At 40.1% G+C, this 25,662-nt stretch overlaps 2 protein-coding genes across 13 annotated transcripts in view; one reads left to right on the forward strand and one right to left on the reverse strand.

The window, feature by feature from the left end:
• Positions 1-25,662, forward strand: part of SCYL3 (SCY1 like pseudokinase 3) — an 81,243-nt gene that overhangs the window by 18,503 nt on the left and 37,078 nt on the right. For 3 of the 5 annotated variants that reach the window (XM_050783922.1, XM_050783937.1, XM_050783956.1), the window contains 11 exons: positions 278-391; positions 2,594-2,650; positions 6,046-6,148; positions 7,368-7,479; positions 9,432-9,509; positions 11,927-12,066; positions 13,652-13,836; positions 18,193-18,364; positions 21,757-21,918; positions 23,064-23,758; positions 24,271-24,961. In XM_050783922.1, the coding sequence (XP_050639879.1) occupies positions 278-391; positions 2,594-2,650; positions 6,046-6,148; positions 7,368-7,479; positions 9,432-9,509; positions 11,927-12,066; positions 13,652-13,836; positions 18,193-18,364; positions 21,757-21,918; positions 23,064-23,758; positions 24,271-24,330 (1,878 nt within the window). In that variant the 3' untranslated portion in view covers positions 24,331-24,961. Of the gene's footprint in view, positions 1-277; positions 392-2,593; positions 2,651-6,045; positions 6,149-7,367; positions 7,480-9,431; positions 9,510-11,926; positions 12,067-13,651; positions 13,837-18,192; positions 18,365-21,756; positions 21,919-23,063; positions 23,759-24,270; positions 24,962-25,662 lie in introns of those variants that run through there. The other 2 variants (XR_007724178.1, XM_050783946.1) reach the window with 2 other exon arrangements.
• Positions 24,965-25,662, reverse strand: part of FIRRM (FIGNL1 interacting regulator of recombination and mitosis) — a 57,827-nt gene continuing 57,129 nt past the window's right edge. For all 8 annotated transcript variants that reach the window (XM_050783832.1, XM_050783760.1, XM_050783789.1 and 5 more), the window contains one exon: positions 24,965-25,217. In XM_050783832.1, the coding sequence (XP_050639789.1) occupies positions 25,020-25,217 (198 nt within the window). In that variant the 3' untranslated portion in view covers positions 24,965-25,019. The remainder of the gene's footprint in view (positions 25,218-25,662) is intronic.

A 25,662-nucleotide genomic window follows, 5' to 3' on the forward strand; every position in this document is an offset into this window, starting at 1 on the left:
GTGTTTATTAACCTGCCACATGAGGCAGGGGGAGATAACAGAAGCCCTTCCATTCCATTTTTCCTTTTACCTAACTTCATACAATTTGTTGTTTCTTAAAGTCATAGTTCCATTTATCGTGCCACAAGTGGGAAGGCTTGTCATAATTTTTTTGGTGGTTAGTATTTAGTTTTTTAAAATAAAGATTGTGAGAGATGGAGAAAAACATTTTTTTAAATAAATTTCTGTTTCAGATCCTGGAGTGGCACTCTTCCTTCTGTTCTTTTTTTTTTTCCAGGGACAACTAACACACAATAATGTCTGTTTATCATCTGTGTTTGTGAGTGAAGATGGGCACTGGAAACTAGGAGCAATGGAAACTGTTTGCAAAATTTCTCAGGCCACACCAGAGGTAAGCCAGGGGACAGCCCCCCTTCCTTACTTGGTTTTTAATAGCGTCTTAGTATGTGGTTCTTGCCTAGGCACTTTCCTTCAGTGTTAGCTTGGTCTTAAGAGACTTGAATTTTTTGTCAGTGCCCTCATTTATAGAATTGTAGCATTTTGTTCCTCAGAGGCAGTAGGAGTCATGTATCCTTTCTCCTTATTTTATAAATGGGGAACCTGAGACTGAGAGAGGTAAAATGTTTTGTTCAGATATTTTAGTTAAATGCCCCTCCTCTCTGCCCCATAGTACCTTGTACTTACTTTGATCATACCACTTGATAGTGAGATTACCTTTATGTATCTGTCTTGTATTCCAGTGGTTGGGCTCTTAAGGGTGTGAGTCTCTTATCGTTATACCTCTACCTAGAATAGTGCCTGGCACATAATAGTTATTCAGAAAATGTTCTTTGAACAATTGTCCGAGTTGCCCGAATTCATACATGGTATCTTAGTAGCTGGACTTAGGACCTGTGCATCTTAACTCCTAGTGGACTGTGTTGTTGCTGACGTAGTATTCCTTATACTTTTGTCTACGTGTTTCCCTCCCAGGTTGATGAACCTTTCTGTTTTCTGTTTTGTGTGTTCTCTTCACATTTCGCATGTTGCCATTGCATTCACTCTTTCTTACAGAAAAAATAAAAATCATTTCCCTCTTAATATCCCTACGGAAATGGTGGCTCACTGTTGACTCACTGTTTCAGTCTAATTTCCCCTGTTCTCTTTTGTGCTGCTTCCACACTTAACTTGGGGCCATGTCTAACGTGCACCTTCATGGGTTCTTGCTCAGTTCAAAAGCTTTACCACAAAGACATCTCTCTGGTTATTCTGCCCATACTGATCTCTTTTCTCCCTGGATTTACCTTTTGTGTACTTCGTGTAATAGCATGTAATCCTTTCTGTGCTATTTATTCCAAATTCTTTGCCATGGGATATAAGGCCCTTCACAATCTTTCTCCAGCCTACCTTCAGCCTCATTTACCATTTAGGTTTTTTAGGGGAGTGTTGGGGAACGGAATTTCCCTCTGTCACCCAGGCTGGAGTGCAGTAGTGTGATCTCGGCTCACTGCAACCTCTGCCTCCCTGGCTCAAGTGATCCTCCCACCTCAGCCTCCTAAGTAGCTGGGACCACAGGTGCACACCACCACACCTGGTTAATTTTGTATATTTTTGATAGAGACGAGGTTTTGCCATGTTGCCAAGGCTGGTCTCAAATTCCTGACCTCAGGTTATCTGCCCACCTTAGCTTCCCAAAATGCTGAGATTACAGATGTGAGCCACAGAGCCTGGCCTCACTCAAGAGTTCTTGAGCTGTAGTCTGGTTACATCTTGTTCCATGTAGTTCAGCTATGTCCCCACATATGCCTTCTTCCTTCACACTCTTCTTCTTTGTAGGCCATTCTGTTGCAGGAATGCATTTCTTCCCCTTGGTTTCTGGAAAATGTAAACTCATCTAAGATCTGGCTTCCATCTCCTTTCTGTGACTCCTTACCCTAGGCACTCCCCTACCCAACAAAATTAGTCACCCGGTGCTTCCAGGGCACTCAGCATGTTTATGGAAATTCTTATTTACATTCTAGGTTGTGAGCACCTGGTTGGGGGCAGAAACTTTATTGCATTCATCTTGTATTCTTAGTGCTCTCAATGATGTTCGGGACATATAAGCTCTTCAAAAATAATCTTCAAAACTAGCAAATTAACATGCTTATTCTGTGGATGTTGGTTTTGTCTCCATAGCTAAGGTTCTCAACTTTCTAATCTCGTGTGGTAGCAAGACTTAAGATTCATTTGATTTAGTGAGATTAATGACAGATTTGTTCTGTGCTAGAAAAGCCTTCTTATTGTTAATATCTAAGCAGGAGAGAAAGAAATGTTCTAATTTCCATATAACGAAATCAGATGCACAGATGCCTCTGAATAGCAGAGCGTGTCTGTTAAACCAGATGAAGGAGAGAGGAAAAGGAACTACCATTTATTACTATGCCTTGTGCTGTGCCAGGTACTTTATTTGCATTTTTTACATTAGGAGCATTTTAAATTTGTGCATCTAATGTGTGGCATTGATTTGAAGGTTTAATTGCTGCTGTTTGCATTGCTCATTGCTTATGTTACCTGATGTAAGAGATTAGTTCACCAAACGTGTATGAATCATTTTCTTTATTTCTCTGTCTAGTTTCTGAGGAGCATTCAGTCAATAAGAGACCCAGCATCTATCCCTCCTGAAGAGATGGTAAGATGATATACTTCACATGTAATGAAGGCACTTTTGTGTAACTAAGTATGAAATTTTAAAAAACTTTCCTCTGCTTATTCCTTTCTTTACTGAGTTATAGGTGCCTCATAATTCCTCTGGCCTTAAAGCTTTCTAAGATTAATCTTATCGCCACAGCCAGGGAACCAGCTTAAATTTTTTTGTCACATAAACACCTATGATATGAGGTAGAGATACCTCAGTGTAAACAGACTATTATACTCATTTCACGATAAGTAGTTGTATTAGTCTGTTTTCATGCTGCTGATAAAGACATACCTGAGACTGGGCAATTTATAAAAGAAAGAGGTTTATTGGACTTACAGTTCCATGTGGCTGGGGAGGCCTCACAATCATGGCAGAAGGTGAAAGGCACTTCTCACATGGCAGCAGACGAGAAGAGAGCTTGTGCAGGGAAATTCCCTTTTTTAAAACCATCAGGTCTTATGAGACTTACTGACTATTACCAGAAGAATGCAGGGAAGATCTACCTCCATAATTCAATCACCTGCCACTGGGTTCCTCCCCACAACACATGGGAATTGTGGGAGTTACAATTCAAGATGAGAGTCACAGGCAAACCACATCATTCCTCCCCGGCCCCTCCCCAATCGCATGTCCTCACATTTCAAAACCAATCATATCTTCCCAACAGTCTCCCAAAGTCTTCAGTCATTTCAGCATCAACTCAAAAGTCAGTAGTCCAACATCTCATCTGAGACAAGGCAAGTCCCTTCCACCTATGAGCCTGTAAAATCACAAGCAAGTTAGTTACTTCCTAGATACAATGGGGGTACAGGCACTGGGTAAATACAGCCATTCCTAATGGGGAAATTGGCCAAAGGGGCTACAGGCCCCATGCAAGTCTGAAATCCAATGGGGCAGTCAAATCTTAAAGCTCCAAAATGATCTCCTTTGACTCTATGTCTCGCATCCGGGTCATGCTGATGCAAGAGGTGGGTTCCCATGGTCTTGGGCAGCTTCTACCCCTGTGGCTCTGCAGGGTACAGTTTCCCTCCTGGCTGCTTTCACAGGCTGGTCTTGAATGTCTGCAGCTTTTTCAGGCACATGGTGCAAGCTGTCAGTGGATACCATTCTGGGATCTGGAGGATGCTGGCCCCTTTCTCACAGCTCCATTAGGTGGTGCCCCAGTAGGAACTCTGTGTGGGGGCTCCATCCCCACATTTCCTTTTCACACTGCCCTAGTAGAGGTTCTCCATAAAGGCCCTGCCCCTGCAGCAAACTTCTGCCTGGGCATCCGGGCATTTCCATACATCTTCTGAAATGTAGGTGGAGGTTCCCAAACCCCAATTCTTGACTTGTGTGCACTTGTAGGCTTAACACCACATGGAAGCTGCCAAGGCTTGGAGCTTGCACCCTCTGAAGCCACATCCCGAGCTCTACGTTGGCCCCTTTCTGCATGGCTAGAGTGGCTGAGATGCAGGGCACCAAGTCCCTAGGCTTCACACAGCACGGGCACCCTGGGCCTGGCCTGTGAAACCACTTTTTCCTTCTAGGCCTGCAGGCCTGTGATGGGAGGGGCTGCCGTGAAGATCTCTGACATGCCCTGGAGACATTTTCCCCATTGTCTTGGGGATTAACATTTGGCCCCTCATTACTTATGCAAACTTCTGCAGCCAGCTTGAATTTCACCTGAGATCTTCTTTTCTATTGCATTGTCAGGCTGCAAACTTCCCAAACTTTTATGCTGTGTTTTCCTTTTAAAACTGAATGCCTTTAACAGCACCCAAGTCACCTCTTGAATGCTTTGCTGCTTAGAAATTTCTTCCACCTGATATCCTAAATCATCCCTTTTAAGTTCAGTTCCACAGTTCTTTAGGGCAGGGGCAAAGTGCCACCAGTCTCTGCTAAAACATAACAAGAGTCACGTTTGCTCCAGTTCCCAACAAGTTCCTCATCTCCATCTGAGACCACCTCAGCCCGGACCTTATTGTTCATATCACTAGCAGCATTTTTGTCAAAGCCATTCAACAAGTCTCTAGGAAGTTCCAAACTTTTCCACATTTTCCTGTCTTCTTCTGAACCCTCCAAACTGTTCCAGCCTCTGCCAGTTACCCAGTTCCAAAGTCTCTTCCACATTTTCGGGTATCTTTTCAGCAACACCCCACTCTACTGGTAACAGTTTACTATATTAGTCCATTTTCATGCTGCTGATGAAGACATACCCAAGACTGGGCAATTTACAAAAGAAAGAGGTTCATTGGACTTACACTTCCATGTGGCTGGGGAGGCCTCACAATCATGGCAGAAGGTGAAAGGCACGTCTCACCTGGTGGCAGACAAGAGAGCTTGTGCAGGGAAACTCCCCTTTTTAAAACCATTAGATCTTGTGAGGCTTATTCACTATCATGAGAACAGGGCAGGAAAGACCTGCCCCCATAATTCAGTCACCTCCCACTGGTTCTTCCCAGAACATGTGGGAATTGTGGGAGTTACAATTCAACATGAGATTTGGGTGGGGAAACAGTGAAACCATTATCAGTAGTTGTACTTTCCTGGAATCCATAATAATTGTGGAAGCAAAAGCCCTAGGTCCTTTCTTGTATGTCACCCAAACCATTCATCTATCTCTAGCTGCCCATTACTTGGGATTTCAAGATGCACAGAACAATGATTATTAACATTAGAGTGCTAGCAAAGAAATATTCTGTTTACCAATAAATTCAAAAGCAGATGCTCCCTCTATAAATTTGTTTTTATAGCCACTGTAAATAAACAATTCCCAAAGATATATTTAGTGTACTTTACAGGAAATATGAACTCAACTATAAACTTAAGTATAGACCTAAGACTTGAAATAAATCAGATTTATCCAAATCAGTATTTTTTTTATATATATATATATTTTATATATATATATATACACACACACACACTAGTGTTTTTAAAATTGGTGATTTGTGGGTTTTAAGTCAATTTAGGGGGTCCTGACTAGCATTTTACAAAAAAATAGAATAAAAGAAGATGTCTTTGGGCATCTTAGATAGTAAGGCTAAGCATTGTTTTATGAAACTTTTGTTTCCATTATGTGTGTATTTATGCACGTGTATGTATAGTAGGTCATGATATAAGACATATTCTTTACCATGGGTTGCAGTGAAAATATTTTTAAAAGCCACTGACGTGTGCCATGCTCTGACCTTTTTAAAAATTTTTGCCCATTTTAATGTTTTAAAATCTTCCACAAATTCTATTCACTAATAGTGTTAAGAACCTATACATTCATTTATGTGTGGTATTCTAAAGACAGATTTGAGTATAATAAATACAAACATGGGAGAAAGTGCTTCAGAGAAAATTAGAAATGGCTTTAAGGCAGATCCTGTAGTTTTAATTGTCTTTACTGCTTTTAGTCTCCAGAATTCACAACTCTCCCAGAGTGTCATGGACATGCCCGGGATGCCTTTTCATTTGGAACATTGGTGGAAAGTTTGCTCACAATCTTAAATGAACAGGGTGAGTTAGAGTTATACTACTGCATCTATAGAATAAGTAGGAAAATCATCCATGGTCTGTTCTCTGTGGAATTCAAAGGACTATAGTCTTTGAGCATAGTAAGGAATCTTTTGCTTACCAGGTAACTTTTTTAGGGCAGATATTAAGAACAATAGGGAAAGAAGCTTTGGGTTTCATTCATTTGCATAGTGAAAAGAATTTTAAGTAGGAAGCATTTGAACTATGGCTGTCAGTATCGTGTGATTATCTTATTAATTGGTAATAGTACTTAAGCGGTCTAAATGTAGACTGTATTCCTTATTGAACCAGCCAATAAGTACATAACTATCATTAATGATTTATATGTAATAATCTGAATAATAGGGTAAAATTCATAATTTTTTGTTAAATTGGGCTTAACATTTCTCTATTCTTTCAAAGCTCATTTGATTTATTTTCCTATTACTTTAATTTACTCTTCACTTTTTTCTTTCATTGCCTCTTAAAGCTCAGGCCACTAAGGACATTGTTTTCTCCTCTCCTCTGTGTTCTCTAATTGCATGCTTGGCAGCCTGCTTCACTCTCCTGTGCCCACTTTAGGACTTTAATTTTCCACTCATTGAGTTTACTGAGGCATGTGTCACAGTAGGCCCCTTACTGGCCTACATCTCACATAGCTCAAGCTTTGTGCCAGTTCTAATGCAGTTTGTTCTGCCAGGCTTATGCAGTGTTCTGATTCAGCTGTCAGCTCTAAATTGTTCCATCCCAAATACTTGAGAATTAAACCCTAAGGCCCAAAGGCATCCATTGTGTATAATGAACTAACTATTTTGTGTATTTAGAATGGTAGCAATTATTTACTATCCTTGGAAGAACTGTAAATATAATCGTTCATATAACTGTTCTATGGATGAGGAACCCCTGTTGAGAAAGGCCCTGAAACCTATCACACTGTTAGCCCTTCTTCTTTGGGCCTGAGCTGGGTTAAATGAATAATCAGGAAATGAGAGGGAATAGAAGGAAATGGCACTTGGGGTGGGGTTTGATGGTGGTGGCAGGACAACTTTCTACACCTGCCAAGGAGTTATGCCTAAGGCAAGTAGGAAGCTGTTTAGCAACAGCCAGGGCTTTGTTTGTTTGGGCTTTTACAGGTTGGTTTTTGCTTTCGGCAGTCTCCAGCTATAGAGGTCCTGAAAAGAGGGAGAAGGCATTGGAAACTAATTGTAGCTCTGGATTTCAGTTTCAGCGGATGTTCTCTCCAGCTTTCAACAGACCTTGCACTCAACTTTGCTGAATCCCATTCCAAACTGTCGGCCAGCGCTCTGCACCTTACTATCTCATGAGTTCTTCAGGTGAGGGCATCTGGTGTGGTGACGCTGGCTGCTTCCGGAACACTGCTGCCTGCTCTCATACCTTGGATAAGTGCCAGTGGGGGGATTTTGGAGGACTAAATGATGCAGTTTCTGTTGTTAATTATTAGGAGAGATTGAATCATGTCCACAGGAGAAAATAGGGAAGAAATTGGGTTGTCCGTCAGTTTCCTATTATAGATAGGAAGTTTTAGAAATCCTTTATTGTCTTGAAGGCTTGGATTTAGAAATTGTAGCCAGCTTTATTAGGGCTTCTAATAGTGAAGAAGCGAGGTGTGTCCACTGGTTTACAGTTGTAAGTTAATTGAAAAAGTTATTAAACCTAGCCTTTCTTTTCTGCTGCCATTATATTATGAGTTTATTATTATTTTTTTCTCATGGGGATGGTGAATGAGTTCATTTTCTTTGTCTAGTAGTATGTGATGGAAGAGCAAAGAAGTCGGTTTAGAGGGAAGGGCACAATATAATTTAATACTTTATTAGATTCAGAGATGTTTTTGACCCCCTCTTCAAGGTTAGTTTTAATTATGTGTCCTTCATTTTTTTATTTCCATGACTGCAGAACTTCTGCACAGGTTAGTTCCATATTCATGACTTTTATTAGCAAAGCCAACCTTATGTCAGTTTTAAAACTAAAAACCCTATGTGTTTGCATTTAGAGCTTGGGAAAAACCAGAGCAAAGGGAAGGCTAATATTATTCCCAAGTGGGGAAAATTACCTCTAGGATAGAACTAGGGGCAGGTGGGGAGGGTAATCTTATTAAATAAGTAGCATTTGTGGTCACTGGGATTATATTGTCATTTATATTTCAAAGAAACTATTCAGAATTTTTCCCATTATGATCATCATTTTGAGGATGTTTTTAAACATTTGTATTTTTAATTGACATAAATTTTACATATTTATCACTATGAGAATCTTTCCAAGGTATTTCTATGCCCTTTTGGATGATTCTTAGAAATATTTTATTTCCCTTGATAGAAAGTCTCTACAAAGAACAATCCCTTACGGTAAATAGATTCTCTCATCACTATGTGTAAAATGAGTTATTAAGAGTTGTAAATTGAGAGGGGAGAAGAAAGCTGAAAACACACAAACCCCACCTGCCAAAATCCCACTGTTAATGTGGGGAGAAACCCCAGTCAAGAGACAACAGTAGGAGCCAGGGTCAGCATCCCTTACAGAGGCAGCTGAACCAATTTGACTGATTAGATTTAAGTTAAGACATCTTTGCTGCTGAACCAGGGGAAGCCTAAGATAGGTATAAACATTAAGATGTGGAGACCCAGGTGGTAGCTCTGCTTACTGGGCCTCTGAATAGAATGTCCAGCTTGTATGCCGTAGCATCTGGGGTCAACAGTCTCATACACAGTAGGATGTGAGTTGAGCAGTGCACAGCCTTTGGAATTCTCTGGCAGCCCTGTAGGAAACTGACCACTCCTCTCGCACTAATCCCTGCTTGGCTGAAAGAACGACCAAGCAAATTACAGCAGGAGAAATGAGAAGATTGCTGTATGGAAATTCCACTTTCCACAACCTCTTTAATAGTTTTTATTTCATCAAAGGAGACTGGAGAGTCAGCAATATTTTGTAATGGTAATGTCATTTCTCCCAGGATATTTCATTTAACATCCTATTACAACCAACAATTTGGAGGATTTTTCTGACGAAACTATAAAGCATGTTAGCATATGTGTGTTTAAACTTGTATCCTCTTCACAGATCTCTTTGATATTAAAATGTTAGATTTCATAGAGGCTTGTTCCGTAGTATTTGTCTCACAAGCTACTTAGTTGTAATAGAATCTTTAAATGGCAAAGGAGAATGTTTCTTTGTTTAAAATTATGTTGATGTAGTCTGTGGTTATGGCCTCAATATTTAACATGCCTTCTCTAATCTGTTCTGCTGAATTCCTTCTCTTTTTGGCATTTAGAAATGATTTTCTGGAAGTTGTGAATTTCTTGAAAAGTTTAACATTGAAGAGTGAAGAGGAAAAAACGGAATTCTTTAAGTAAGTTCAGAAAATTAAGAATTTAAATTGAATAACTTGGGTTAACTCCATGTAATCACTTGAGGTATTCTAGAGAAGATGACTCAGATATTTGGTTTATTTCACATTTATTGAACATTTCCTATGTGTCAGGCTTTCTGCTAGGCCCTGGGATAGATATTTCTGGTGAAGGAAACAGGTACCCAGACTGATAATCCTTAAACAGAGAGGTGGGTACAGTAGAGCTTTTGGAAGGAGTCCTGAGAACACACAGGGCAGGAGGAGGTCGTTAGAGAAAAGGTATTCTAGGCAGAGGGGCAACATAAACAAATGCACAAAGACAAGACCTAGTGTGACTTGTGCAGGAACCGCAAGCAGTTGAGTCCTGCTGGGGCAGAAATTCCAAGACAAGGACAGGTAGGAGGTACCCCTCCCATGTGGCAGTGAGGAGTGCTGACATTATTTGTAAATAGGGGACTTCAGGCATTGAAGCCATCAAAGAGGTGGAAGCAGGCTGCCAAACAGATTAATGTCCCTTTAGGTGGATCACTTTGTTCTCTATTGTGGGAAGGCTTAACTCATTTAAGATTTTGATTGGTTAGTAGACTATGGTAGTCCAGGCAGTAAATATGAAGCCACACATAAGGGCATTAATGTCTACAATGAAGAAGACACTAAAATAAAGGTTTAAAATGATAAAGCTGAGAAGCCTTAGTGATTATCACCAAATGAAATAGAGAATATTGGAGGAGAGGACCTAATTTGCAGGGAAAATTATGACTTCAGTGTTGGATATGTTGGTTTGAAGTATCGGTTGGACTTTAGACAGAGATGTAAATGGACAGTTGATCAGACAGGTCTGAAGCTTGAGAGAAGTCTTAAGCTGATGAGCTAGAGGGAAATATTAGTGTGTTAGCCTGTAGTTGGTGATATTTTCACAGAGAAAGTGGGTAGCATGAAGGACAGTGGGCCCAAGTTGTAATCCTAGGGCACCCAACCTTATAAGGGGGCTGGTGGGAAGTGGTGGCTGGTGGGAAGGGGTGGCTGATGAATGAGAAGCAGGGGTTAGAGGAGACTCAGAGAGCTAGGAAGGCTATGATATTCCCAAAGGAGTAGGGAATTTCACAAAGGTAGGAGGAATCAACAGGTACCTGTTCATTTAGCAGTTAGGAAGACACTGGTAACTTTATCTTAGCAAGAGCTGTTCCAGCAGTGAGAATGCATTGGGCTGGTAAGTGAACAGAAGGTGAGAAAGACACTGGAGAAAAACTTGGAGAGAAAATATTATCACTGAAGAAGCAAATGGAGTCAAGGAAGCATTTTGTAAGGGTAGAAGAGACCTGAGCATATTAATAGACGAGGGAAAGGGGCTAGAAGAAGAATGGAGGGAGTAGTTGAAGCTGCAGTCAAGTTGGGGAACTGTTAGTGCATTGTCCTGGAAGAGAGGGGAATGCTGGGGCAGTGACTGGATGGGGGTGGCCTTAAGAGGAGGCCCTTGGAACCTTGATAACTGGAATGGAGGTGGGAATGAGTATCAATACAAACCTGTTTGCTGATAGTGGTGTAGGGGTTTGAACGTGATAATGCATGTGACCTATTTCCTAATAAAGTAGGAGGCAAGGATATCTGCTAAGGGTGATTGTATAATGGAGTAGTATTACCATTAATACCTAATATCTGTATTTTTAACAAAGTGCTTTTATATATGTTGTTTTAATTTATGAGGATAGTGACAAAAGCCTATAAGTTGTTAGTTATGGAAACTTTCTACATTGTTTAAATTTGAGAAAGTGTCTTTTAGACACTTTTAGATAATAATCTAGAAAGCCTGTCTTATTAGGGTAAAAAGGAGGGCACTTTGGCTATTAGTAAGGGGATAATTTGGTGGAAACATTTCCTGGTGTGAATTGGAGGTATGCTACTAGCTGGCTTTGCCTCACACTTCCTGTTTTTTTTGTTTGTTTGTTTGTTTTTTGAGACAGAATCTCACTGTCACCCAGGCTGGAGTGCAGTGGTGTGATCTCAGCTCACTGCAACCTCTGCCTCCCAGCTTCAGGTGATTGAACCTTAGCCTCCCATGCCTCAGCCCCAAGTAGATGGGATTACAGGCGTCTGCCACCACGCCTGGCTAATTTTTGTACTTTATTAGTAGAGATGGGGTTTCGCCATGTTGGCACAAGCCGGTCTCAAACTCCTGACCTCAAGTGATCTGCCCGCCTTGGCCGCCTAAAGTGCTGGGATTACAGGTGTGAGCCACTGCACCCAGCCATGCATTTTTCTTAAGTACTTGGGGACCAATCTGTTCACCTTCTCTATCTCCATTTCAAAATGCATCACTTTGATAGAAGTGAGAGAGAAGCTGTGTGTAGGCTAAACTGTACAAGTAAGCTGATACAGTGTCATGACCAGTTTCCTGGGCTTTCCCTTTTTGTCCTCAGATTTCTGCTGGACAGAGTCAGCTGCTTGTCAGAGGAATTGATAGCTTCAAGGTTGGTGCCTCTTCTGCTTAATCAGTTGGTGTTTGCAGAGCCAGTGGCTGTTAAGAGTTTTCTTCCTCATCTGCTTGGCCCCAAAAAAGGTGAATGCTTTTTCAAAGTGTTATTGCTAGTTAAGGAGTTTGGTGATTATTAGTCCATATTTGAGCAGGATGAAATTACTGTGTGGTGTAGTTAATGTTTGGTTCTAAAAACAGAGAACAGTTTTTGGCCCCTGATGTTATAACTTTAATTTTCAAACCTGGGTACCAAAGTCCACAGGATAAATGAAGCATCTTCCTAGAGAGTCCAATTTACTATAATAAGTGTTACATCTGACTAGAATCTGAAATATACATCTGAAGTTTTAAGGTAAGGCAAGCATCTTCAAAGAACTTTTACATTTATCATGAATCATTTAGGCCTGTACCTCCTACCTTACCAAGACCAACCCATTTATTTTCTATTTTCAGTGAAAAGCACTGAGATCATTTTACTTCTTGGGACTTCAAGGGTTTTTTTTCCGAATGTGAAATGAGGTTATTGCTTTGGAATTTTACAATTTTATAGCACTATAGACGGTAACACAACAGATTAGAGAATATAGTATTAATATAACACTAGAATTTTAAGTTATGTAGAATCCTGCTTTCAGAATTTATTTTCTTAAAAGGATCTCAGTCCAACAAAGCTTTGTTACAGTTTAGAATTTCCTTATATCTCTACTTTGATATCATTCTCTTTAGCCACGAATTTTTCTTTATAGCTCTTACATCCTATTCCTCAGTAGGTCTTACATAGGGGTGTGCCTCTGAATCGCCTATGTTGCTTTTTAAAAATTTGCCTCTTTGCTTGATCCATTGGTTCTAGAACAGAGCCAGGACATAGGTATACATATTTTTTTAAAGTTCCCAAATAATTCTCAATGCATACCTGCCTGATAACCACTACCATAAATACTGGAAAAAGAGGACTATCCAGCATCAAAGTCCCACTGTAGCATTTAAAACACCTGGTTTTGCAAATACACTACAACAATATCAGTATGTCACAAATCTAGTGTATGAAATTCCTCACTGATTAAACATAAATTTATAAAAAGTTACTCAGAATTCTATTAAAATACCAGCTTTGTTTTATACTAAGTATGATCTCTAGTATTTCAAAAACTCTACAGATAAGTGTACTTAACATAATTAAGCGTTAAGTAATTTTGGGTCAAGAAAAGAACTTTCCTTTGGTTTAGAGCATTAGAATTTAGAAGAGTACTGGCTGATCGGGCATGGTGGCTCATACCTGTAATCCCAGCACTTTGGGATGCCGAGGCAGGCGGATCACTAGGTCAGGAGTTTGAGACCAGCCTGGCCAATATGGTGAAACCCCGTCTCTACTAAAAATACAAAAATTAGCCTGTGGTGGCGGGTGCCTGTAATCCCAGCTACTCGGGAGGCTGAGGCAAGAGAATTGCTTGAACCTGGGAGGGGGAGGTTGCAGTGAGCCAAGATCGCGCCGTGCACTCCAGCCTGGGTGACAGAGTGAGACTCCATCTCAAAAAAAAAAAAAAAAAAAGAATTTAGAAGAGTACTTAGAATATGTGTACTTTTGGGCCCAGTGCATGAATTATGCTTAATACTCTTCACTGAAATGAGTATTTGTTTTTTCATCTATAACCTTTGATTTTTCGGGTAGATCATGCGCAGGGAGAAACTCCTTGCTTGCTCTCACCAGCCCTGTTCCAGTCACGGGTGATCCCCGTGCTTCTCCAGTTGTTCGAAGTTCACGAAGAGCATGTGCGGATGGTGCTGCTGTCTCACATCGAGGCCTACGTGGAGCACTTCACTCAGGAGCAGCTGAAGAAAGTCATCTTGCCACAGGTCAGAGGCCAAGTTTGCAGTGGGGTAGTCACAGAACCTGAGGAAAGAGTGCTGAAAGGAGGAGGTTTGGAGGTATTCAGATAATAGCTTACAAAGCCTTGAGGCAGCAGTCTGTGGAATACAAAGTGCTGAAATTAAAATTGCATTTCCATTCCATTCACACAGGCAAATCGATTAAACTGACATATTTGGTCTTAACCTGGGAAAAACTATAATTGTTTGCTAATTTCAGAAGGGTAAATGAATAACAATATATGGAGCGCTTTGTGAACATAAAGTGTAATTATCCATAATTATTATAAAGTAATTAAATTAGAACAGAGAGGAACATGAGATGATTTGTATCAGTGGCTTTCAGCCTGTTGTTATCAGCCACTAGGGAACTTTATTATGATTTGCCCACTGAAGTGTTTTGTTAGTGAAACTAATGAAAGGTTTGTATTAGTTTCTTAGGCTGCCATAACAAATTATCACAAACTGCATGGCTTAAAGCAATAAAAATTCTTAGTTCTGGAGGCCAGAAGTCTAGAACCAGGGTGTCACCAGGACCCTGCTTCCTCTGAAGGCTGTGGGATGTGAAAGGGACTCCTCCTTACAAGCTTCTCATAGCTCCCAGCAATCCTTGATATTTCTTGACTTCTGTCTATATCATTCCAACCTCTGCCTCTGTTGTCACGTGGCCTTCTTACCTCCTTGTCTGTCTTCACATGGCCTTAGAAAGACACCAGTCATCGAATTTATGGCCTACCCTAACCCAGTATAAAGGTCACATTCTGCATGGGCATGAATTTTGGAGGGACACTATTCAATCTAGTATGAAGTTTTTAAAAAATTGTTTTAAAAGACTACAATCACATGGTGTCTTTCAAATAATTTTCCTGTAAGATAGATTAACATTCTGTCTGCTTTCAAGGAGCTCGTAAGTGGGACATGTTTCAGTCATCTGTTGCCGTGTAACTACCCCAAAACTTAGTGCCTTAAAACAACAATCATTTTATTCTCATGATTCTTTGGATTGATTGGACTCAGCTGAAGGTTCTGTTCCACATACCAGCTGAGGCTTCAGTCATCTGGGGCCCGACAAGGGTTGACACATCCAAAATGGCTCCTTGGTATCTTGGAAGGGGTGGCTGCAAGGCTGGGCCTTTCTCTCCATGAATTTTCGGGGAGCCCTGGGGCTTCTGTCCCCCAAAGTGACATTTCCACATGTGAAGGGGTGGCCTGCGGGCGTTTCTTGTTAGGTGGAATGAGAGACTTGAGCAAAGAAATGAGACACAGAGACAAAGTATAGAGAAAGAAAAAGTGGGCCCAGGGGACCAGCGCTCAGCATACAGAGGACCCACGCCAGCACCGGTCTTGAGTTCCCTTAGTATTTATTGGTAATTATCTTTACCATCTTAGAAAAAGGGAAGTGACAGGATAATAGGATCATGGTAGGGAGAAGGTCAGCAGTAAGACACATGAATAAAGATCTCTGTGACATAAGTTTAAGGAAAAGTGCTGTGCCTTGATATGCATATGTAAACATCTCCATAAACCCTTTTAGTGCATTAAGAGCAGCTTTGCACTAGCAAGTCCCACCTTTCGCCCTAAGGCGGTTTTCTCCTTTCTCAGTAAACAGAACATACAATTGGGTTTTACACCGAGATGTTCCATTGCCCAGGGAGGGGCAGGAGACAGATGCTTTTCTCTATCTCAACCGCCAAGAGGCCGCCTTCCCTCTTACACTAGTCCTCCTCAGCACAGACCCTTCACGGGTGTCAGGCTGGGGGACGATCAGGTCTTTCCCTTCCCACGAGGCCATATTTCAGATTTTCACATGGGGAGAAGCCTTGGACAATACCTAGCTTTCCTAGGCAGAGGTCCCTGCGACCTTTGGCAGTGTATGTGTCCCCTCGGTACTTGAAATTAAGAGAATGGTGATGACTTTTCACAAGCATACTGCCTTCAGGCACTTGTTTAACAAAGCACACCCTGCACAGCCCAAAATCCTTTAAACCTTGAGTCACCACAGCACATGTCTCTTGCAAGGACAAGGTTGGGGTAGGGTCACAGATTAACAGCATCTCAAATACAGAACAAAATGGAGTCTCTTATGTCTACTTCTTTCTACATAGACACAGTAAGTCTGATCTTTCTTTCTTTTCCCCACACACATGATTTCTTTAGCAAGGTAGGTGGAGTTCTTAAATGGATGGCCAGGGCTAAAGAAAAAAAGGGGGCAAAAGAAGCCTTAAAGTGTAGGTTGTGAACTGACAGCCATTTTTGCCTCATTCTCTCGGTTAGAGTTGCAAAAGTCAGCCCAGGCTCATTGTGGGATGGGTTCACTCAAGGGCATGGATACTGGAGGTGTGATTCACAGGGGGCTGACTTTAAAGTCACTATGTTGTAGTAACTACAACATAGCACTTTGTATTTACATCTGTAGCAGTAATTCTTACCCAGTATGTAGTTGTGTCTGGAAATTTAGAAGAGGAATGAAGCAGTCTTAACTCTGACATGGAGGTGTCATCATAGGTCTCAGAATTGGACTGAGGTCAGAGAGTAAGTGTTGAGCATGTGGAAGGCAATGAAAGCTGTCAATACTTAGGAAACCGCTTCCCCTAAAGAAGAGTGGGCCAATTTGTGTGTGCTAGAAAGTTCACTTTGGTAGCAGTGTGGAAGAGAGAACACAGAAAGGGAGATAAGCTAGGAAGCTGTTAGAATAGTTTAGCTAAGATGACAAAGGCTAGGGAAAGTGTGACAGTGGATATAGAAGGGGTAGTACACAGTTTCTCATTAGATGGAAGAAGTGTTGAGGATGACTGATTTTTGGCTTGGGGGATTGTTTTATGATTATCATATTCAGTGGGTAGAACTCTAATATGTAAAAGAAACATGCTTTAGTTTACATGTACAGAAAGTGCCTGATCTGTTAGCATTGGTCCTAATAATTATCTTTTGAGTCCTGTTTGAAACCTTTGATCTTACTATATAAATGAGGAAACTAGGCCAGAAAAATAAAAAGACCAATTGGTCAAGTCACATCGAGAATTACTAGCAGAGCTAAGACCAAAACCAAAGATTCCTGATACCTATCACAGCCTGCTGCTTCCACTAGGCAGGCCAGTTACCCTGGCCTTGTGTCTGGCTGGTGCAGATGCTTTGAAGGTCATTTCCTTCCTTCTCTGCAGAGCAGTACTTGCCTGGTATCTGTATGTTACTGTCTTCTAAGGTGTTTTTGGTTGCAAGTAACTGAAACTCATTTTAAACCAGCTAAAGCAAAAAACAAAAAATTTAATAAATGTTAGACTACCTTAGATGGAAATCAAGTGCAGCTGGGGCTTACAGCCATATGTTTTTAATTCCTTTCTTCTCTCTGCATTTGACTTTTGACTCTCTGAAGACCAGCTTTCCTTGTTTTGGTGTGCACATGGCCAAACACGGTTGTCCCATAACTTCCAAGTTTTCTGTCCTCATTAAAAAAAAAAAAAAAATTCTTCTAGAGATGGGGTGTGTGTTGCCCAAGCTAGAGTGTAGTGGCTATTCACAGGCATGATCCCACTACCGATCAGCCCAGGAGCTTTGACCTGCTCCATTTCCAACCTGGGCTGGTTCACCCCTCTTTAGGCAACCTGGTGGTCCCCAGCTCCTGGGAGATCACCATATTGATGCTGAATTTAGTGCAGGACACCCAAGCGGCATAGCACACTACAGCCCAGAACTCCTGGGCTCAAGTGATCCACCTGCCTCAGCCTTCTGAATAGCTGGGGCTACAGGCACGTGACACTGCCTGGCATAGTGTCCTCATTTTAAGTAAACCTATATAAACTGAAAGTAAAAATTCTAGTTTATATTACTGGACAAGAGATCGTGATGGGCTCAGTTTGGGACGGGTGTTACATGCATCATTTACAAAGGAGGTTTTAAGGTCCTACCCTTGAAAAGAGCTGAAAAGAGGAGCATGGGCAGGAACATAACTGTTAGTGCCCTAGACGAGTTCTGAGTGTGCTCTGCAAAACACTGCCAGTATGTGAACTGTTTATTACAGTTCTGTGATGTGAGTACAGATATGAAGACTTAACATTTAAAACCTTTTGTAGCAATTTGACAGTATTTTTATGTCCCCAACATATGTCTTTTTAATTTTGTTTTGATTGTATTTTTTAAAAATGGTAAGTCTGTGATGGATTGGGAGGGGAAGATACTGGTCTTTTACCACAGGTAGTTTGAGAGCCACTGACCTGGAACACATATCTAAGATAATGTAGTTTATTTGAATAAGCACAATCTATTTGCAGCCCAAATGCTCATTTACAGGGGAAGAAAGAGATACGTATTGTGGTTGTCAACCCTTATTACCTCATTTGCTCCTAGGTTTTGCTGGGCCTGCGTGATACTAGCGATTCCATTGTGGCAATTACTCTGCATAGCCTAGCAGTGCTGGTCTCCCTCCTTGGACCAGAGGTGGTTGTGGGAGGAGAACGAACCAAGATCTTCAAACGCACTGCCCCAAGTTTTACTAAAAATATTGACCTTTCTCTAGAAGGTAAGAATTATTAAAAGGTCTAGCTTTTTGTGTATGTTATTTTTTTAGATTTTTAATATTATATAAGTAATGTAGGAGGGTCATATTCAGTCAAATGATATAAAGAAGCATAAATAAAAAGTTAATTTCCTTTTCTGAACTTCTGGAGGGGCTTTTCAGTGGAAATCCTTTCATTTTTTTTTAAGCTTGCAAAAAGACACAAATATATGTTCACAGATGCATAGAGTTGTGTACGACATAAGGACGTTTTGGTCAATGAAGGACCTCGTAAATGACCGACTGTCTATACCATGGTGGTCTCATGACATTATAATGGAGCTGAAAAATCGCTATTGGCAGTTGATGTAGCTGTAGTGGAATGCATTACTCATGTGTTTGTGGTGATGCTGGTGTAAACAAATCTAGTGTGCTGCCAGTCATAAAAGTATAGTGCATACAGTTATGTGCAGTGCATAATACTTGGTAATGATAACAAATGACTATGTAACTGATTTATATATTTACTATACTTTTAATCATTAGTGTATTCCTTCTGATTTTAAAAAAAAAAAAGTTTAACTGTGAAACAGACTCCAGGGGGTCCTTCAGGAGATAATCCAGAAGGTGGCATTTTTTTCAGAGGACATGACAGCTGGGGAGGTCAGAGACAGTGAAATTGATGATCTTGACCCTGTGTAGGCCTAGGCTAATGTGTGTGATTGTGTCTTAGCTTTTAACAAAAAAGTTTCAAAGTAAAAATAAGTAAATTTTAAAAACAGAAAAAGCTTACAGAATAAGGATATAAAGAAAATATTTTGGTACAGTTGTACAATATGTTTTAAGCATAGTGTTATTACAAAAGAGTCAGTTAAAAACATAAAAAAGTTTATAAAGTTATAGTAAGCTAAGACTATTGAAGAAATTTTTAAAATAAACTTAGTGTAGCCTGGCTGGGCGTGGTGGCTCACACCTATAATCCCAGCACTTTGGGAGGCTGAGGTGGGCAGATCACAAGGTCAGGAGATCAAGACCATCCTGGCTAACACGGTGAAACCCCATCTCTACTAAAAATACAAAAACATTAGCCAGGCATGGCGGCGGGTGCCTGTAGTCCCGGGAGCCTGAGACAGGAGAATGGCGTGAACCTGGGGGGCAGAGCTTGCAGTGAGCCAAGATCGCACCACTGCACTCCAGCCTGGGCAACAGAGCAAGACTCTGTCTCAAAAAAATAAATAAATAAAAATAAACAGTGCAGCCTAAGTGTAGTGTTTATAAAGCGTATGATGGTGTACAGTAGTGTCCTAGGCCTTTGTATTCATTCACTGGTAACTCAGCAACTTCTTGTCCTACAAATGCCATTCATAGTAAATACCCTATACAGGTATACCATGTATCATTATATTTTTACTGTACTTTTTCTATGTTTGGATACACAAATAATTACCACTGTGTTACAATTACCTACAGTACTCAGTACAGTAACATGCTGTATCAGTTTATAGCCTAGGTGTTAGTAGGCTATACCATCTATGATGTTTGTACAAGGACAAAATCGCCTAAGATGCATTTCTCAGTACATATCCCCATTGTTAAGTGACACAAGACTGTGTAGGATTTTTGTTTAAATGGTAAGAAAATGTCATGCACAAGTCTATAACTTGTTTAACTTGTTTTCGTGTAACAACATATCAGGGACCTGTCCCCCAATACATAGAAGTCTAACTTACTCTTTGAAAGCTACCTAATATTTCATTGAACATAACTCATTCAGTGATTTCTTTATTCATGGATACTGCATCCATTTCTGGATTTGTAATCACTATAAACAGTGCTGCAATGAATATCTTTATACATGTATCTTTCCAGTTGGTCCCCCATATTTGCAGGTTTGCATCTGCAGATTCAACCAACTGTGGATCAAAAATACTCAGAAAAGAAACCAAAAAAAAGGTATTATAAGTAACCCAGAAATGATTTAAAGTATTATGGGATGATATGCATAGGTTATATTTAAATACTACATCATTTTCTTTAAGAGACTTGAGCATCTGCAGACACTGAATGTCAGAAGTAAACTTGCTGGGCCAAAGGATATATTTTAAATTTAGTACATACTGTCAGCTTACAAAAAGGTTGCATCAATTCTTATTAACACTAGATGTTTAAGTTTCTTGTGACTTTTCTTGGCCTATGGGGTAAAAAGCTGTTGACTTTTAGATACTTCAGGAAGTCCTTATTTCTGGTATGTTCCCAGTGGATGTTTCCTGGGAGGTAGCAGTAATTTCTGGTCTTACAAGAATTTTTTATCAACAATGTCATTGCTCGTTTGTATAGCCTTCAATAAGACAATGACCTTCTTATGTAATTCTGGATCTCTAACCCAGTTCTCATTGATAGTTGGTAACATGGAGACACTTAATAGAAAAGAGTTATCAGATAGGCTTTTCTCTAATTTTGATGCTAAAAGAATTCTTAAAGCAACATTGGCTTCCTGAAGTTTTGAAGAGCGTTCACCTCTTCCTTGGTGCTAATGAAACCAGTGTCGTGGCTGCAAAGAGCTTGTAAAGGGTGATGTAGAGTCTGTGATCTCATTTTCAGCTATGAGAGGGAAATAGGAAATTAAGTCTGCCTGAAAGAGAGGTAGAGAACATGGTTCAGAGAAGACGACATCGATAAGACATTAGATAGGACTTCAAGGAGGACAGTGGCACAAATAAGAGTGAAGGGCTTGTAGAGGCCTGGCCTTAGAGGGCTGGGGTGAGGAGGGGAGATGTGCTGCTGAAGAGAGCTGGGGACCTAATTGTAAGAATTTACCCCAGGCCATTCCCCACATCCTTTTTTTTTTTAGCCAAAATTTTATTGAATCATTTTGACCAATGCCCATTTTTTTATTATGAACTTTCTGGTAAACTGTTAAGGACATTTCTTGAAACTTTTTCCCCAGTTGGTGTTAATGTCCATAGCTTAAATTTATTATTTTAACTACTACTAAGTGTATAGTTTTGTGGTATTCAGTACATTCATATTCTTGTGCTTATACGCTTCAACTTTTATTCTTAAAAGGAAAGTAAGTAGAATTAGTTGGTTTTAAATCGCCACCAACATGTTTTGAAGGGCTGTAATTTTTAAACTAGGTGTCCCAAAGGTTATATCTATATAATGCTTGGATCCTTTCTATTCATCACCACCACATGGAGTGGACACAGCCTGTTCTTAAACACCTCTAGGGACAGGCAGTCCATTCCATAATGGGTGTATGTCTTCAAATGTTTGAAGATGTTCTCTCCTGCATTTTATCCTTTATCTGTGTTAAAATATACCCATTTCACTTAACTTATGCCCACCAACCATGTGATAGATCAAGAAGCAATTTACTGTCCCTTTCATGTTTTGGAGTTTTTATTTACCTTCAGATTCTTCTATGCGTGTCGTCTGCAGCAAGCACAGTCAGATCTCGCCAGTCTTGGAGAACCCCTTCTCTAGCATATTCCCTAAATGTTTCTTTTCTGGCAGCATGCCCATCAACAGCAAGAAGCACATACAGCGAGATTACTACAATACTCTTTTACAGACAGGTAGAAATATTAAATTTATATAGCTTTCCCATTGCTTGGATGAATGTTTTCCTGAGACTAATAAGCTTAAGGGTGTTTTGGGAGTTTTGAGACTGATTTATTTGTAACTATATAGTCAGCTTTGGTCTCATCTTGTTTCTCCAGACTGTTGGATATATACTTACCTCTTCTTTGTAATTGGTGAGAAAAGCAGGTTGACATTACTTGAATTCTTTATTGCACTGATACTTTAAGACTTCTGGCCGGGCGCGGTGGCTCAAGCCTGTAATCCCAGCACTTTGGGAGGCCGAGATGGGTGGATCACGAGGTCAGGAGATCGAGACCATCCTGGCTAACACGGTGAAACCCCATCTCTACTAAAAAAAATACAAAAAACTAGCCGGGCGAGGTGGCGGGAGCCTGTAGTCCCAGCTACTCGGGAGGCTGAGGCAGGAGAATGGCGTGAACCTGGGAGGCGGAGCTTGCAGTGAGCTGAGATCGGGCCACTGCACTCCAGCCTGGGCGACAGAGCAAGACTCCGTCTCAAAAAAAAAAAAAAAAGACTTCTGATGCCTTAGTGCGGCATCTTCCAAATTGTACCAAGAATGATAGTTTTGAAAGATGTTAATGGGCGTGTTGTGAAAAAGAGTTCTGTGGTTAAATGAGTTTGGGGAAATGAGAGCAAAGTCATTAACACATTGCACAGGATCTCTCAGTGCCTTAACTACTACACTTAGGGAAATCTGCTTAAAGTGAGGATAATAAGTTGAGTTAGGCAAACTTATTCGAGCATGCAAGACTTTTTCAGGCATATGTAATTAACATCCCAAGGATAACACTGCCTGGCTTAGAGCATTTCTATATTTATGTATAGATAATTATGTCAGTATACTATATGTTTAGATATTTAATAAGGATTGAATGTGCTAGGTATTACTTACATGCTTCCACTGAGTTAATAATATAAGTATTATATAATTATTTGGATAACATGTTACATCATTGATCTTGAGTAATGTTCTGCTGGGATCTCTTTTGTTTAGTATGCATGGATATTTCCAAGTAATTAGATCTATACTACTTAAACTTCCTTAATGCTATCCTTCCCCTAAATGTATTTCTTACCCTTAACCAGTATTTTATGAGAATAATTCTTTTCCCTACAGGCGATCCATTTTCTCAGCCTATTAAATTTCCCATAAATGGACTTTCGGATGTAAAAAATACTTTGGAGGACAGTAAAAATTTCCCATCAAGTTCTAAAAAGTCTGAGGAGTGGCCTGACTGGAGTGAGCCTGAGGAGCCTGAAAATCAAACTGTCAACATACAGATTTGGCATAGAGAACCATGTGATGCTGTCAAGTCCCAGTGCACTACCTTGGATATGGAGGAGTCATCTTGGGATGACTGCGAGCCCAGCAATTTAGATACTAAAGTAAACCCAGGAGTTGGAATCACTGCTACAAAATCTGTTACCTCAGGGGAGCAGAAGCCCATTCCTGCTTTGCTTCCACTCACTGAAGAGTCTATGCCTTGGAAATCAAGCCTACCCCAAAAGACTAGTCTTGTACAAAACGGGGATGACCCAGACCAAATCAAGCCGCCAAAAGTGTCATCACAAGAAAGGCCCCTTAAGGTTCCATCAGAACTTGGTTTAGGAGAGGAATTTACCATTCAAGTGAAAAAGAAGCCAGTAAAAGATCCTGAGATGGATTGGTTTGCTGATATGATCCCAGAAATTAAGCCTTCTGCTGCTTTTCTTATATTACCTGAACTGAGGACAGAAATGGTCCCTAAAAAGGATGAAATCTGCCCAATGATGCAGTTTTCCTCAAAATTTGCTGCAGCAGAAATTACTGAGGTGAGTACTTTTTATGGAGTAAACTGTGCTACTAGCTTTAGGATTTCCCTCATAGGTCCTAGTTGCACTATCCCATTTATAACAAGCAACGTGCTATTTTCCCAATCATCAAGTCAAGCACAAAATTAACAAAATCAGTTTCTGTCATTGGTATCTTTCCTTCCCCAGAAAAATGTAGCAATGCTTAGGCTAAGTGTTTGTTTAATGAGCTATTTTAGGCTAAGTGTTTGTTTAATGAGCTATTTTAACCTTTTTATTTGAAAAAAGATTAAAATAAGGATATGGTGTCATTCACACTGATTTTTACTTGATTTTATGTTTTTTGCAAAGCTATTTTCCAGTGCTGTGGTTTTGTAATCCTATTTTTCAACTTTCTGTTAGAGCTCTAAGTTATTTTACTTAGTACAAGGTAGTGTTTCTGGCATCAAAAGATAAATTTTAAATTCCTGCTTTTTCAAATTTGCATATGGATTTGTTTCAGTGGGTTCTTGGTGTGCTTTATTTTGTTGCAGGGAGAGGCTGAAGGCTGGGAAGAAGAAGGGGAGCTGAACTGGGAAGATAATAACTGGTGACAGTAGATGTGAGTTAAACTTTAGGAAAAAGGATTCCCTTTTTTTAAAAAAAAAAAATCAATACCTCAAAAGCAGGCTTTGGGACAAGAAAACCCCAAAGTGGCCTGCTTTTCCCATCCCAGGAGCTCATTATCCAGTCTGCACCAACAGAAATATGAGACTGACTGCGAGTGCTGGCTAAAAGCCCTGGGGGTGAGGCTCACAGTACTGGTTTCCAGGAGGAAGAGCCTTTGTGCATTTGACTGAGGCCAGTTTCTTTGAAGAGCAAGTAGCTGAGGAGAGGTCAAATTTACTGCTTTTTCCAGGATAATTCTGGAAGTAAAGAAAATGTAAGAATTCAAGCTGGTTAGCTTAATTTTGTGCCATTTCTTTAACATAAGAGTAAGCTCTATTATGAAATACAACTTAAAAAAATTTTAGCTATAAATTATATAAATGATTTTAAATTGCTGAGGTTTCCTTAGGCAGCTTATTTATTTGTTTACAGTTATACTATCTGAGTAAATGGTTCTTTGTGGACCTGGGCAGTTCCTGACTGTTCCACATGTAGTACATTGTACCAAAGTTCTTAATGAGAATATTCCCCACAATCCTGTTCTCTAAATGTCAAATAAAGATTATTTTCACTAGATTCAACTTTACAAAATTTGTTTTATATCTGTTTGTTAGAAAATGTACAGACATAAGTTTCACCCTAGAGTATGTATATAACGTTTTAGCTTATCCATCCTTTCTTGGAGCGCCTCCATTTCCATTAAAAACCAGGCCGGAGCAAGACCCTTTTGGAGTAGTGACTCAGTTGCTTCCAAGGCCCCTGCTATTGTGTGCAGCGCTGACCTGTACTCTTCTTCCCAGGGGAACTCTTGACGAGCTCTTTTTGCATAAGGCTGGGAAAAAAAACATAAGTAATATCATAAATATAAAGAACCTTCCTTTTGGACTGGAAAAAAGTTACGTGCAAATTTTATTCTAGTCATTGGATCACAAAGGTAGGAGGGTGCACCCCAAAACCCCTACATAGTCATCTAGAAAAATATATAAAGCCATTTTGGTTTTATCATAGCAATTCAGAGTGCTGCTACTAGTGTCTTAGTTTGTATGTGGTATACAACAAGTATTCTGTCCCAAAGGGCTCCCAATGAGAAGTGCTGCATAGTCTAAGCTTACATGTCTTATAAACAAGTTCATAAATGTATTTTTTTACGAAAGTTTGACTAAAACTTATCAGAATGTTGTTCTTCATGAATTACTACTATACTAAAGTGCACAAAACAATATTTTGAATATCCTTATTGGTGTCAAATTTCTGCCTTTTAATAGGCAGATGTGATC

Source organism: Macaca thibetana, chromosome 1 (genome assembly GCF_024542745.1).
Source record: "Macaca thibetana thibetana isolate TM-01 chromosome 1, ASM2454274v1, whole genome shotgun sequence".
Classification (NCBI taxonomy): domain Eukaryota; kingdom Metazoa; phylum Chordata; class Mammalia; order Primates; family Cercopithecidae; genus Macaca; species Macaca thibetana.